The sequence below is a fragment of the Pteronotus mesoamericanus genome, unplaced genomic scaffold (genome assembly GCF_021234165.1).
Source record: "Pteronotus mesoamericanus isolate MK-2021 breed Mesoamerican mustached bat unplaced genomic scaffold, CSHL_Meso_final scaffold_507, whole genome shotgun sequence".
NCBI lineage: Eukaryota > Metazoa > Chordata > Mammalia > Chiroptera > Mormoopidae > Pteronotus > Pteronotus mesoamericanus.
In genome coordinates, this window is record NW_026555319.1 from 16441466 (window position 1) to 16457480 (window position 16015).

General features: G+C 53.7%; 1 protein-coding gene across 1 annotated transcript; it reads left to right on the forward strand.

Annotated features, from left to right (window-relative positions):
* Positions 1 to 1230: 1230 nt before the first annotated feature.
* Positions 1231 to 4510, forward strand: MTFP1 (mitochondrial fission process 1). The gene is made up of 4 exons (XM_054594463.1): positions 1231 to 1454; positions 2236 to 2363; positions 2768 to 3000; positions 3904 to 4510. The coding sequence occupies exons 1-4, from the start codon at positions 1388 to 1390 to the stop codon at positions 3974 to 3976; spliced, it is 501 nt and encodes a 166-aa protein (XP_054450438.1). The 5' UTR covers positions 1231 to 1387; the 3' UTR covers positions 3977 to 4510.
* The last annotated feature ends 11505 nt before the right edge of the window (positions 4511 to 16015 follow it).

A 16015-nucleotide genomic window follows, 5' to 3' on the forward strand; every position in this document is an offset into this window, starting at 1 on the left:
TCCGGAGAGGTGCCACCGGGCTCTTGGACTATCCGTACACGACCCTACAGAAACAGCGACACCCAGGGCTGAGAATAGGACCCTCAATAGGGAGTCAGTCGTTTTCATATTGTCCAATTTTATTTAATGATAATAAAAGTTAATTCTTTAATGAACGCCTACTGGGTACCACACAACAACTCTTGTGCTTACAGCCTTGAGTTATTGCAAATATTCAAGGAAACAATACATGCAAAGCCCTTAGAAGAGAGCCTGGTACAAGCGAGCGCTCAGTAGGTGTTGACTACTCATTTTTTACAGAGGTGGCTAACAGCTAACAGGTGACACAGCTGGGACCCAGGACTGCCTGTCTTTAATGGCTGTGTCTTTGCTCGCTGATACCCCTAAAGGATTCACGGATCTGCACATATGGCTCGTGTGGGTAAACTGAGGTTCATCAGGGGAAGAGTTCCCTCCTTAGTAATCACTCACCCTCAAGTTCCCTCATTCTGTTCTGCCCTGAAGTCTTGTACCACAACCTTGATTCCCTGCCATTCATTCATTCACTAATTCAAGGTCCTGTCCCCAAGAGGTTCTGTCTAAGGGCCTACTGTTACAGTTTAGACCCCAGTGCTTGTTCATCTAACATGGCATCTGTCGGGAAGGAAGTCGAGAGTCCAAGCATCCACCTCGCCAGGGTGCTCGCCATTCACTTCCCCGGGGCTCCTTTACTGAGCTCGTCGTAAGAGCAGAGGAGCTGAAGCCAATCGCGACTTCACCACTTAGCAGCTCTATGACCAGGGAAAGTGACCCATCTTTTTCTGTACCTCTATTTCCTTGTCTGTAAAATGGAGGATCACGGACTGATGAGAGAGTTTAAGGAAGTATCCTGTCTGGAGTCTTTAGCCGGTGAAGTCTGTAGCTACTAGTTTTGGGGCAAAGAGCTGGCCATTAGTAAATGCAATAAATGTTGACATGTATTAATCATCATCCCAAGAGCAAACGCTGTGGTGTCCCCATTTAACTAATGAATAAAGTGAGGCTCGGAGATGTACAGAAGTTTGAGGTCACGCGGCTACGAAGCGCAGCTGGGCAGCGTAGCACGCTCCGTTTGAACGCCGGCCTCTCCGGCTGTTAAATACAGTCAGTCCTGGGAGAGGATCGTGCCAAACTTTCAACCCTTGAGAAAACGTGAAGAAAATAAATCTGTAAAACCCAAGCCTGTGAGAGGGGCTTCTGTGCGCGGGGGAATTTACAGACGCTCCCTGCCGGCGGGGACAGCACGACCTGACCTTCAGTCTGGGACCTTCGATCGGTCCCGCAGCGCGGGACGAGAGCGCCGAGTGGAAGCCGAGGCGGCAGCGGCGGCGGGACTGGCTGCAGAGGCCGGGGCCGCAGCAGAAGCGTCATGTCGGAGTCGCCCCCGCAGGGTGCCGAGCGCGACCTTTTCCGGGACACGTGGGTGCGATACCTGGGTGAGAGCGTGGCAAGGGGCACGGCGACTCCCCCACCGCGTAGCTGGGGAAGCAGGGGTCGCTGGACCTCGGTTCGGGTCCCGGAGAAGGTGGGAGGATCTTAGTTCTCATTCTGTCCGTGCCAGAAATTGAGCTCAGAGAGGGCTAGGGATTTGCCCAGGGTCACACAGCCCTGGTCGGCGGAGCCCTGACCTTGGAGTCTCTGGCTGGTTCTGACTCCTAGGTGGAAGCTTGGACTCTGCTTGGAGGAAGGGAGTGAGCAGGTTGCCTTCTCTGGCATGCCTGGGCAGTGGCTGTGGAGTCTGAGTATCTGGTCTCCTATCCCAGCTTTTCACTGGCTGTCCCAGCCTCAGTTTCCTCGTTGGTGAAAAGGAATGAACACAGGGCCTGGGCTCTTCAGGTGGTGGTTGTAAGGGTGTAATGAGATAAAGCCCCGAAAGGTCTGGCACACGGTGAGTGCCTGGTCAGTGATGCTGTCCTTGCCAGTCACTGCCACTGCCTGTACCCCCATTAGCACAGATGCCTCTAGAGTCCACAATGGGAAGGGGAGCGAGTGATAGCAATGACTGTTCTCAGCTCTCCCATAATGGCCCTAAAGTTAAAGTGGGCATCATGTGTGCCATGTTATAGGCTGGGAAACAGGCTCAGAGAGAGAAAATCACTTGTCTAAGGTCATCCAGCTTCTGTTTAGCAAGCAGGCTGGGATTAGAAACGGCTTGCTGGAGTGCCCCATTGTGGCACAATCCATGAGCTCCAGAATTAAATATCCTCTCCTGACCAGGCTACGCCAATGAGGTTGGGGAGGCCTTCCGCTCCATGGTGCCAGCAGCTGTGGTGTGGTTGAGCTATGGTGTGTCCAGCTCCTATGTGCTGGCTGATGCCATTGACAAGGGCAAGAAGGCAGGAGACGTGAGTGTTAATCTGCCCCCAACACCCCACCCCTGTCCATTCCCCTTGTGGTTTAGTCCACAGCCTTGCATGTGATAAAATCACTGCGGTAAAGCATGTGAACTGTCCAGTTCCTGTATCCTCACCTGGTGCAGTCCCTACCCGAGTCCTGTCTGTAGGATTGTGAACCCCTCCCCACCCAGCCCTGTGTGTGACATCGTTTATAACCTAGTCCTGGATGTGGACAAGTCTACCCCCAGCCCTAAATGTGGTACAGTCCAGGACCCAGTTACTAGTGTGGTCTGTCCCTGCCCCTCCCCAGCTTCCCTCTTCCCTCTTCCCTCTTCCTGGTCCAGCCAAATGCCCCTTGTCCACAGGGTTTCCTGACTCTGCCCCTGCTGGATTCTTTCTCTTGTGCTCCCCAGGTGCCAGGCCCTGAAGCAAGCCGCAGCACCCGGGTGACTGTGGCTGTGGTGGACACCTTCGTGTGGCAGGCTCTGGCCTCTGTGGCCATCCCAGGTTTCACTATCAACCGGGTGTGTGCAGCCTCTCTCTACGTCCTGGGCACCGCCACCCGCTGGCCTCTGGCTGTCCGCAAGTGGACCACCACTGCCCTGGGACTCCTGGTCATCCCCATCATCATCCACCCCATTGACAGGTGGGCGCTGCCTCCAGCCCCAGGGGCTGCTCACTCTGCGGGTGGAGATGAGTCCTGAGAGGCGTGGATTGTACTCACTTCGCACAAAACAGTAGCGGCAGAGGCAGGGCTGGCACTTGGTTCCAGAGGCGTATGACCTGGCAGGTACCTTGGCAGCAAAGGCAGGGGTTGCCTGCAGGGTATAGGACACAGCACAAGTAAATTCCCAGGGGAAAAAAACCCAAACATAAACATAGTATTACAAAACAACCAAAGCAGGCTGAAGCAGGTGCACCCTGGAGGGTTTTAGTGACAGAAGTAGGAATTGTTTCGTGAACCTGAAAAGTCGCTATGCTGCTTTCAGGCATGACTGAATCTAGGCACCCAAATGGTGGCATTAGGGATCTGGGTCTCCTCATCCTACTGCCCTTCTCCACCCCGCCCCACTCCGCGTTGGTGTCATTCACTTTCCCCTCATAGGAGCAGAGATGGCTCTTAGCAGCTCCCAACTTCCATCCCACCAGTTTAGCAAGCCCCCTAGGAATCTCCTCAATAGTGACAGCAAAAACCCTAAGGAAGGCTGTCATTGGTCCATTGTAGACTGGTGTCCACCCCGGAGCCAGTTTCACTTTTCTGATCGGTCAGGCTTGGGTCATGTGCCTGCATTTAGAATCATAGATGGGGCTAGACCAATGTGGAGTGGGAGGCGGAGTCTTTTCCAAGGGAATGTAGCTGACCCTGAGCCGTTTACCCTCTCTGTGCCTCAGTTGTCCCAACTGAATAAAGAAGAAGGTGATAGCTGTCACTTGGATGGTACTTGTGCCCTGCACGTGGAGAGTCCCTTCCCCAGCCCTGACCTTCTGCCTCCCATTCCCCCATTATCACCCCTTGGTCACCTGTTCGCCACTCTTCATTGCCCCACAGGTCGGTGGACTTCCTCCTGGACTCCAGCCTGCGCAAGCTTTACCCCTCAGTGCAGAAGCCCAGCTCCTCCTGACCCCATTGTAGTACCTGGCCCGGGGGGTTGCCCACTCCCTGCTTTGTTTCAGCCTCCTCCTCCTGCCAGGGGATGCGATGCTTGGCTCCCTGGGGTCCAAGGCCCTGGTACCTGAGTGGGTCTGAGCTGGATGAAAACAGAAGCAAAGGCCTCAAGGAGCAGCAGCTGCAGCGACTCAGACAGGGGCAGGACCTGAACCCTGTCTGCTTCTGTGGAATTCGTGATACTGAGCAGGAAAGGACCCTGGGTAGGCCCAGGCCTGTCTTTTCACAGGAAAGTAGCATCCTCCCAGGGAGGATAAGGAATATAGCCAAGATCACTTGGCAAGCTGGGGACTTGGAACTTCCAGAAGCTCAGCCAAGGCACCCCAAGGCAGCGTGGCTGGACAGAGGAGTGGCAGGCACAGGGGGAATGCAGGCATGCAGTAGTGGGAACCCTCCCTGAGGACGGACTTCTGGCCAGCCCTCCACAGAGCAGGGGCTACGGGGGCCTGGCCGAAAGGCACAACAGCCCCGGTCTAATAAATCCTCAAGAAGTGGAGTTTTCTTCTTTTCTGTTGGGGATGAGCAGGGATGTGGTGGTGGAGAGCAGGGCTGAGGGTCCTCAGAGGTGGAGGCCGACGTCTCAGGCCAGGTGTCACTCACAGTGGCTACCACTGAGCCTTCTGGTCCCTCCCTGCCCACCAGGGCTCCCCTGCAGAGGCTTGGGTGTCCCCCTTGATGCTGCAGCTTCCTTCGAGGAAGGCATTGCCCCCTTTCTGCAGCCTCCTCAAGCCCCCACACCTTTGGGAGGGGAGCCTGTTGGGCATATACCACCTGAGCCTGAAGGTGCCTGAGATGAAGGCAGCCCCCTATGAATATCACATGGGGCTCCTGTGAAGGGACTCAGGAGTCCTAGAGAAAAGGGAGTGACCCACGGCCTGCCCCCCACCCCACTTCTCTGCTTCCCCACGCCCCCCTTGAGGGTTTGACCCAGGCACAAATCAGTTCTGGCCAGGATCCTGGCCTTCCCCTCACAGCCCAGGTACAGCCCGGTGGGCTAACCTCACCCCCCAAGAGGCCACCTGTGCCTGGGTGGGGACCCCAGGGGCTGCGGGCCGTGGAAATCTGTTGGTGAGAAAGAACAGGGACTCGGGGGTTTGGCAGCTCATGTTGGGGTGTCGGCATGTGCGGGGTGAGTCTGGTGGCCTGCCCCAGAGCTGGGGTCCCTGAAGGGATGGGGCGGGCCTATCTCTGCTGCCCTTCTCATCCCACACTGGTAGGATCCCTTTTCCAAGCTCCCCATGACCTCCTCTGCCCAGTTTCCAGCTGCTTCCCTGGCTCTTAAATGCTCCGTGCCCGCTTCACTCCTCAGCCTTCTCTCTGCCTCATCCCACGCCCCTCTCCAATTCAGCACCATCTCACCCAGGGCCACACGCACACCTGCATCCCTAGGACCTCTGGGTTCTGCCAGTATTCCTTGCTCACTTTTCTCCTCCACCCTCAGGGCTCTCCCCAAAGCTGGGAGCTGTCCAGGCCAGAGTCAGAGTCCAGCCCAGCTTCTGGGCTGTTGGGCACAGTCTAAGCTCCCAGCCTTGTGTACCTCCCCAACACCTGCCCTCAGAGCCCCTCCGACCCCCACATTCGTCCGCTGGAAATCCTTTCCTCTTGGCCAATCCTGAGTTTCCTTTAGAGCCAACCCCTTCTTCTGTTACCCCTCAGCTCTGCCCTACTCTGGGCCCCCTCCAGCCTTGGCTGCCCCATGGGTGGCCCTGCTCTGTAAAGAACCACTGGGGTGCAAGCGTGCAGGTGCCTAGCACCTGCAGGTGCTCACACCAGGAGCTGGCAGGCATTCTCAGGCCAGGCCGGTTGGAATAAGGTATCTGGTCAGCTTGTCTGTGGCAGGGAGAGACTTCCCCCACCTGCCCCCAAACACACACACCTTACCCCACTCCCTGCTCCACTGGGGAGATGCAGTGGTTGATTGGGGGAGCACATGAGGGGAGATTTTGGACAGTTCCTCACTGAAGCCACTTTTGTCTGTGCCAGTGTGGGCCACAAGGCCAGGGGACAGTCTCCTGCAGGAATGTAATCAGATGAGCATCTTCCTGGCAGTGAGGAGGCACCCCCATCCCGAAGCCCTGCACCTGCACCTTGGCACCTTACACACCCTCATTAGTCCCTGCCCTGCCCTAATAGGTGGTTTTTGTTGCCCCCTTCAAAGCTTGTGGGTTTATCCAGCTGGTGAGTCTCATCAGTTAAGGGTGCCAGGAGCTGGGGGTACCTGGGAGATTCTGGGGGAAGTGGGGCACAGCTGGGGTGTCCAGATCGGAGAAAGGGATAAAATCATCATACTGACTCTGTGGGCTTGGGCAAGTCATAGCCTCTCTGAATTTCAGTTTCTTTCTCTAAAGAAAGCAGATTGCTATAGAATTGGGTAGGCAAGAGTGTGTTGCACGCTCACCATCATCTGTGTTTACGTGCCCTCCACTTGCATTGTGCCTTGCAACCTCAAGTCCCATGAGGAGGTTGAACTAACATCCCCATTTTCTAGATAAGGAAACTGAGGTTCACAGAAGGGAACACCCCGCTGTCTACCTCCAGTGGCAAGACAGAGTATTCTCCAAAGCAAAACAGGTTTTTGAGCAAGACAGGGACCTTGAACAGGACTACACATGAAACTGAGGCTCAGAAAAAGCCAGTAACAATCCAGTGGGGGCCATGCTAAGGATGTACCCGTCTTGGCTTCTTGCACCATCTTAAGAAGCTGGCGTTCCCCAGATCTCAGGGAAGATGGTGGAATTCTTTGCGGACAGTGTCTGTGCAACCCCACCTAGAGGCTCTGAGCAGCCCCCCATTGCCATCTTCTGCCACTGAGTCAGCCGTACGGCCAGGCAGTGAGCATTGCCCGGCATCCCTGAGCCTGTCTTGGGCCCTGACGCCTGGAGGTCCTGCAGGATGGGGAATGGAGGGCTGGGTGGGGACTGCCCCTCTAGCAAATGGGAAAGCAGGCACTGACCTCTGAGCCCCGTGATGTGAGCCGGAGGCAGAGCTGGGTGTGCTCACCTGGGAGCCTGAATTTGGAATCTCTGGATTGTCCTGGCCCCTCCTCTCCTGTCCCCATGCCTGCCTGGGCTGCCCCAAGGGACTTGTCATGGGCCTTTGGTATTGGTTTTCAGGGCCCCCTCACGTGTCAGACTCATATTAACCCTTACTTGCTTCTCTGCCAGCCCGGAAGTCCCCTTGACACCCTGAGCTCCCTGGCTGGGGTTGGACGTCTGGGACGTCAACATGCAACTTTGGCCTGGTCTATATCTTGCTACAGATCAGGGACATCAACTGAGCAGAGGCAATAATCCAAGGGGAAGGGCCCCCAGCTCGGATTCCAGTGCCTCCAGTTCTGGTGAGAGCAGGAGGAGAGGAAGGGCAAGGTGACAGGGTTGGAAGGGCACTGGGCTTCAAGTGGGCTGGCCCTGGCTTTGCCTGCATTCTCCTCTTGCTGTGTGCCCTTGAGTGTCTTGGTCTTGTGTCATCCCCATCTGGTTTTCTCTACAGCCCAGGATGAGGCCATGCTGGTGGCTCCAGACCTTGCCAATACTGGCACCATTTTCCTGGGCTCTGATCTCCATGGGGGATTTTTTTTGTGGTTGGAAGTTCCCATCAGCCCTTACAGATACATGTGGATGAGCCAGGATCTGGAATTGGCCTCTGTGCACTACAGCCTCATCAAATACCATGGGTACTGGACCGAGGGGAGGAGGTCAGGTGGTGTCTCTGGGAAGGCAGGACACCTTTCCAGGGACAGAAAGGACAGATGCTCCCCTTTAGGAGTTTTGTGTTTTGTGTGGTCTTCTCTAGGTCAAGGATTAAGAACTCTTTATTGGCCTCTTGACCTCTGGAGCTCTTTTCGTGAAGAGGGGATAGTGTTAGAATCTTTTTTTTTTTAAGGGTTAGAATATTCACAGCACTGTTGTATAAAGTGAATGGGACAACATTTAGCTCAGTGCCTGATGTGCAGAATTCTCTACAAATGGTGGCGTGCGGGGGTGCTGAAGCAGTCCGGGACCAGACTCCAGTCCAGAGTTGTTCTCTGCTAACCTCCTGGCCTGGGCCTTGCAGGTGCCTGGTTGATGGCAAGGAAGTCCATTTCCACTTCCTGCCCTGAGATGTCCCCAAGAGACTGGCACTCTTCTTCGAGGCCTTCAGCGTTAGTGATACTCCTGATGATGTGAGTGCAAGCAGGCGCCCCCAGGCTCTAGGTCCCTGTACACCCCATCCTCTGAAGATTGCTCAGCCTAGATCTATGTCCCCACCACAGGTTTATATCCACTGCCAGCTGCTGGTCTTGGGCCCAAAGGTCCCATCTGATGCTACCAGGAAGGCACAAACAGGTGAGCCACATTCACTGAAGGTATATTGCATGCCCTACCCTATAACTGTCATTTGATGTACATGATCTTCCTTAATTGCCTGGGAGGTGAGGGAATTGATGCTCAAAGCAGCTCAGATGAACTTCCCAAAGATCTTGGGCCTCCTGTAATAGTCCCCAGCCAACTGGATGAGCCCAAGTATCTTGGCCCAGAGTGGACAGTGTGAGGTGTATTAGGGATTTTGACTCTTACTTGGACTCAGGTTCAAATCCTAGCTCCTAGCTTTTATTGGCTGTGACATCATGGGCAAGTCACCGTCCTTTTATGAGCCTCTGTTTTTTCACCTATTAAATGCAGGCCTGGCCCACGGCTCCCTACACCTACCCGTAGTCCTTAGTGTATTGCCTTAAGCAGAACCTTCTCCACCCTATCCCTGACTATGTGTAACTCTCATGAGGTTACCTGTTCTGCCCTCCAATCACCTCATCAAAGAACAGGTAGGAGGAGGCCCCCGGTTTTGGAGGTAGGGAGCGGGGTAGGCCCTGAGGCAAGGGAGGCATTTGGGCCTAAGCAAAGCACTCTCTTGCTCTCAAAGACCTTTGGGGAAGCTGCCACTGGCTTCCTGCAAGACCCACTTGAGGTACGAGTTCACCAGCAAGACCAAAGAAGGATCGGCCTCTATACCCTGTCTAGAGGGCCTCCTACTGTGTGCAACCTTATGTAAATCCCTTTCCTCTCTGGGCCTCAGTTTTCCCAAGTGTAAAATGAGAGCATTACATTGATCTGTTACTTTTGGGTCTAGCCTAATCTTTATTAAACAGATACTGGAGACATGTTCCTCTCCATCCATGCAACCCTAAGAACCTTTCTGAGAGAAGGCTCTTCGTCACTCATGTCACAGTTCAAATGTTATCTTTTCTCCCCCTGGAATAAATAGCTTCATTTTCTCTGAACTTTCAGCATCAGTGAGAAGATACTAGAAGGTCAGAAGGTTAGAGGTGGGTGTTGGGCAAGTGGGCAGCTTAAAGCCTTCTGGTGGGATGTCATTGTCTTCCAACCTCTGGGCAGGCCAGTGAGGAGGCTTCTGACCAGAAGCCATGGTCCTTCAAGTTGATTCAGTCCTTTGACTCCATGGGGACTGAAGGTGAGAGGAAGGGGGCCTCTCCCAGAACCTGGTCTCTTCTCAGGGTCCCCTTTACAGTGGGAGACATTGGGACCCCAAATCTAGGGGCCCATTGGCAGCCACAGCAGAATGTGGCTCTTGCTTTCTCCTCTTCCTCTCCCACTCCCGCCCCCTCCCTTTCATGGTCTGCCAGGGCAGAGCCCCAAACCTCAGGCAGACTGGCTGCGAGCTTGCTCACCTCATCACCGTGGAAGCCACCACCCTCTGAGCCTTCTCACCCAGAAGAAAGGTAACAGCCACCTACTATGGATTGTTAATAAATGCTATCTTTTGTTATCTGACAAAGGACAAGCTAGGGCTTCCAATTTTCTGTGATAACCTCATTTAATTTTCTCAATAATCCTGTGTGGTAGATACAATCAGTCCCATTATATAGATGAGGAAACTTAGCCTTGAGGTCACAAAGGCACCAGCACCCAATACACCTGTGCTCTCTCCCATGTCAGCAACACAGCGTGGATGGAGGGGGTGGTTACTCAGACCACTCCCTGTCCCTGCTGGTGCACTTCCTGTCTCTCCGGGTCCTGACCAGCCTATGACGCTCATACCAGCAAGCCTTCCAGCTCACTGACGCTAGTGACAGGGACTCTGCCCATGGTGTTGACATCTACCCTGGGCACGGGCTCTGCACCACCCACTGCCACTAGCTCAGGACCCAGAGCCTCGCAGCACGTCTAGCTGCAGGCCTGGGCAGTGGGGTCTAGGGAGCCCCCAGCACCCACCAGCGTTTTCCAGTAAAGAGATGTTCACCGATGACTGCAGCGCTCATGATTTTCCCGAGGCAGGGCTGGGCAAATGAGGCCCCTGCAGCATGGGCCAGTGTTGGGCCGCCTGTGAGGTGGTGCCCCTGGGCGTGAGCAGGGTCGGTGCCTGCCACGTGTGGCTGGGCGAGAGCAGTAGGGTGGCGGTCAAGCCTGTGGCCTGTGGGAGGTGCCAGGCTCAGGGTGCTCCTCTCTTCCTTAATGTTTGCTCAGAGACCCAGCAGCCCCCACACAGGGTAGAGGATGGGCCTCTTCAGGGTGCCGGAGACCTGGGCCTCTCTGGAGGTTCACTTTGCACAGCCTCTTGCTGTGGACCAATGAATGAAGTGATAGAGCCACGAGAGCCAACTGTTAACTTGTTCAGGACTTTGGTGAGCTGGTGGTTAAACCCAGTCATTATTGAAAATGAAACAATATGAACTCATTTAAATATATAAGAAACAAAGGTTGTAAAAGGTTCTCATCACAAGAAAAAAATGACTAATTATGTGTAGCGATGAATGTTAACTAGACTTATAGTAGTGATCATTTCAAATTATATACAAATATCAAATCATGTTATACAACTGGAACTATATAATATGTCAACTATGTATGTCAATAAATAACAAACAAGCAAAAAAAAAAAGCAAGCAGTAAGTGCTCCAAACTTATTCTTTCCTAATTATTGTATTAGACTTTATGGTTATCTATGCTCTTGAGGTTACTTACGTCTCTTGTAAGTTTGGTGGAAATACCCTATTGTTAGTGTGCTACTGCACATCACTTCTCAACTCTGTGCACTGACTTCACTTGGGTAGCTGAAACAGGCCATGATGGGAGTATTTGGACCGTGGAGATCAACAAATCAGGGGCCCCCTGCCCCAGGGAGCCAGCGGTCATTTACCAGGACACCACTGCTCCAGCCCTCCTGCTACCCCAGGCAGTCATCAGCAGCACCATCACCCTTTCCAGACCCATATTCTAAGGATCAGAGAGGGCAAGTGACATGGCAGAGGCTTCACAGCCCATAGGGTCACAGGTAAGACTCAGCCCTGGTCTACTGTCCCTGCTTGTCTGGCTTCCTTGCTCCAGGTTTCCTCCCACCCATGGCTGCTACCCCAGCACCCGATATTTGGGCTCAGGCCCCTGTCTCTCTTTCCTGGTTTCTCCCTCTCCAGAAGCTTCTGTCCCCAAATTCTCTGCCACCACATCTCCTATCTGTCCCCTCCAGGCCTGGATGAGGGTAGCAGCCTCTGGCTTGCCCCACTCCAAGCTTCTTTATCTGACAAACGACTTCTAAAAATGATCAGAATCGAGTCCGGACTCCTCGCGGTGGCTCGCAGAGCCCTTCATGATCTGGACAACCCCACCCTTGCCCCCCATCCCCAGTTTTTATTTCAGTTATTCTGTCCTTTTGGTTCCTTGGATCTGACCATTCTCTTGACTGGGCTTTCTCATACACTGTTCCCTCCAGTTAGGACACCCCCTTTCAGTCTTCCCCCAGCCCTTCTCTGCAGGTGCACCCAACAGCCCACTCCTTCCTCAGTTCACTCCCTCAAGTTAGCCTCTGATCTCTAGGGCTGGCTTGGAAGCCCCCTCTGGGGTCCCTCCAGTCCATCACTTGCTGCGTGGCCTGGGAGGATGCAGCAGATCCCTGCTAGGAAGCAGGGAGGGGTCTTTTTCCCACCCCCAGGTTTCTGTTACAACAAGCTGAGATCCCATAGCGGCCACTTTCACACAATGCTCAGCGCCACCACAAGGAGGCAGCACCTCCCAACGTGCTGACGTCGACTGGTTCAAACCGCCCCTTGGGTTAGTGAGGTCGGTATCAGTGAACTGCTCCTAACACGTGCCAGGTCCTGTGCTAAGTGCTTCCTGTGATGTGGCTTATTTATTCCTTGCACCCACATCATGGGTAGGGCCATATTTCCTGGAGGTGAAGTCACTGGCCCAAACTCACCCAAAACACCCCATGTCCCTTGACCTTCCTGCCATCTCACCTCAACTTCCCTCCAGCCCAGCACCCGTTCTCCCCAGCACTGACTTCTGCCTTCCGCCCACAGCTCTCTGCACAGTCAGGGACAGAGCCTACCCACAGGCTGTGTGAGCACGGACAAGTTGCCCGGTCTCCCTGAGCCTTGGTTTCCTCTGTGTACAGAGAATGTACAATTCTTTGTACTGGCCTCCTGAACCTCCTGTGAGGGTTACAGGAGTAGCAGCTCCCAAGGCATTCAGCCAGAGCAGGGGATTCATAGAGCGAGCTCCACAAACATTGGCTATGCTGAATGTGGCAAGAGATATCCCGTCAAGGGTGAATGATAGAATTGTTCCCTCTGATGGCAAACCCAGATATAAAGTATGCCAATTACATGATTCAGGGATGTCACCTCGAAGAACTTATTCAGAGGAAATAATTGGATGATTATGAGGTGTGCACCTGAGGGCGATCATCATGGTCTTATTTGTATAAACTAAAATTTTGGGATCTCCTTCAATGCCCAATGCACAAACGAACATTCTTCAAGTCTGATCATGCTGGTGGCTGAATATCCCCCAAGTGTTCTGATGCCTTCCATGACTCCTGACAGCTCCCAGGATCCCATCTGAACATCTCGGCCTGGCATCCACGGCCTCCAGGCCTTGCAGGCTCAGCTCTTACCACAACACCTCCCTGCACCTACGTTTACACCTCCACTGACCCCTCACCATTCCCTGGATGTGCCCTGCACATCCTGCCTCTGTGCCTTTGCTTAGGCCATGCCATCTGCCAGGAACGCCCTCTCCACACCCATTTCCCTCTGTTCGCAACCTTCAAGGTCAGCTCTCATAGTGCCTGCTCCGTGAGCCCTTTGCGACATCCTCTGCTAGACAGAACTGTCTTACTGTACAGCACCCTCCCCCACTATGCTCCTCCCTCCCCAGGGACAAGAGTTATGAAATGACACCCACAGAACACACGCATGGAGCTCTTACTCTGTGCCAGGCACTTTGATAAGCATGATGTTATGCAACCTCCATAAGAACCTATGATAATGCCACCATTATCATCCTACAGATGAAAAAATTAGGTCCCCTGTGCAGTGAGCCTTCCATTGGCCTCAACCGTTACTCTCCATATTAAATCCTATGTGAGTGAGGAGGACTTGGGAGGCTTTTGCGTAGTCAGAAGGCGTTGCAGGCAGGTTGGGGGCACAGGTGGGGAATGGGGAAGTGTGTGGCCTGGGCCCAGCTCAGCCATGCCCTAGACTCACCTGTGGGCTCCAGGTGAGATTATTTCTTCCCCAGCCTCCTCTGGGCCAATTTAAGGAGGCCTGTGGGGGCAGGCAATATTTCTTTTCCTATGGGGGCTTTCATGGGTTGCTCTGCTCTTGATGGTAGGTAAAGTCTTGGCAGTGGGGCTCCCTTGGAGGCAAGGATGGTGAGTGGGGACCATCCTCCATCCCTCCCTGCCCCTGAGCTGAGCCTCCTCCTGCCAACTGTGCACCTGGTGAGCCCCCTGGAGGATCACTCACCCCACCTGGCGTAGGCTGCTGCAGGAGCTGGCCTTGGGATCTTGGGGGACCTGGGAGGAGAGGACTCTCTTTCCGATGGCCTATGGGTAGCTCTGCCAAGTGCCCTCCAAACTTGGGGGCAGGAGCCCACCTCCACCTTGCACCCCTGGTCTGTAGGGCAGAAACTCTCATGCAGTAGATGCTCAGCAAACACTCAGGAAATACCTTAAATTCTTCTTCTTTTAAAACAGTTCAGCCCTAGGCCCACTGGGCCAAGATAGCCCTTCTGAGAAGCAGTGTGGTTAGGCAGTCAAGAGGTCAATGGTAAAAAGAATCAGGTGGGGACCATGCAGGGTAAGGCTGCTTACACACAGGCCACTTGCTGCTCACTCAGGTCGGAAGAGGGTAGAGGTAAAATCAGCCATCATTTTAATACTATTTGCTACCATCTGCCATATACAAATTCCAATCTTTAAATATTTCCGGAAGAGCCCTTGCTTGGGAGTTTGAATCTGATAGCTGCATGCAGCCATGGACAGATAGTAGCAAGACTCCCCAGCCTCAGTTTTCATATCTGTAGAATAGGGGCGGTCGTCTCCCAGTGGCAGTTCCGGTGATGCTCAGTGCTGGTCAAGCTTATCTGAACAGCCCTCCCACTCCCATTACCTTCCCCAGGAGAACGTGCCCAGGGCTTGCCCTCCAATCTGGCTGTGGGGACCCACTGGACCCCTGACCTGTGGCGCCTCTTCCTCTGCAGCCACCCAGCCCAAGCTTCTCCTCAAGTGGGAGGTGAGCAGCTCTGTTGCAGCCGGACCATCACAGACCCTGCCTGGCCCTCTGAAGGACCCCTCCAAGGAGCCCTCCAGGTACTGAGTGGTGAGTCTTGGGCTGGTGTGTATGGAGAGTGATGGAGTGTGGACCCCCAAGATTGCCCAAGAAAGAGGGAAGAATGTGAGCCATGTGCACCATCCCGTTCCTGGCCTCAGCCTTCCACCCCTAGTGGTAGATGAGGCCAGCTTAAGAGAATTGAAGTTCAACCACCTCTCTGAGCGTCCATCATCCCATCTGTAAAATGAGTGAAAGAAATACTTCTAGGACTATTCGGGAATACACGGGATTATGGCTGTGACCTACCAGGCCATATCCCAGGCCATTTTTTTCTTCTTCTGAATTTGATAATACTCCCTTCTTTTTCTTCTCCTCCCAACACCCCACCTCAGAGAGTCGATGGTCTTGTCCTGCGACAGTAACATGAATTAATGGTAGGGGGATGGCCGCTTTAGCTCAGTCCTATTTCTGCCACCAACTGGCTGAAAGAAACAAAGCCAAGACCTTTTGGGCGCTGCTTCCCATCTACACAATAGAGATAAGATCCTGTGCCCATCGGAGCAGATGGGAAGTTCTCGCTGCTGCCCGGTGCTCGCTTGATCAGTCTCAGAGTCAAGCCTCACACTGTAGGGTGAGTCAGGGCTCACTCACCCCAGCAGGCCTGGCCTTCAGCTCTTCCCAAGGAGCCTCTGGTGGCTCCACCCATGCCCTTTGGTTCCCACCTACCCACATTGGGTAATTCGCTCCTCCTGGTAAGAGTTGTGTCAGGACCTGGGGCTCAAGCCAGCATCTCTGTGTCCCTGACTTGCAGCAAGAAAGCCCTGAAGCCCTGGTGTCTCTCCCAGTCACTCAGAGTTCAGGTGGGTGTCAACGGATTGCGCTTTCCTGAGGCCATGTGAGGAGGGGCAGGATGCTGGGCTTCGAAGCACAAGCCCTGCCTACTCTTCTGTGAGTTTCTTGTACAAGTGGCTTCAGCATTGTGTGTCTCCCTGGCTCCAGCTGTCCAGTGGGCACAACACCCTCTCTGCCCACAAACTGGAATTGGAGAGGGTGACATCCAGGACATTTCTACCGGAAGATCTAGGACAAACAAGTCATCCCTCTTCTCTTTCTTTATAAAAGTAGGGCCTAAGGGAGGTGCTATCATGGAGCAATTAAGGCCAATGTCTTTTGAGTAAAGAAAACACACACACACACACACACACACACACAGAACTTTGGGTTTTGGATCTTCTACCTAAAAGCTTTGTGATGTTGGGTGCGTGACTTCACCTCTCTGAGCCTCAGTTCCCTTATCCATAAGGTAGCCACGATGCACAGCCTCCAGTGAGTCATGAGAGTAAATGAGCTAAACTCATAAAGCACTTGGCAGCGTGTGTGGCACACAGAGTACACTAACTGATGAGAGCTGTAACTTTTTTATTATTATCACCAGGCAGCTGCTAG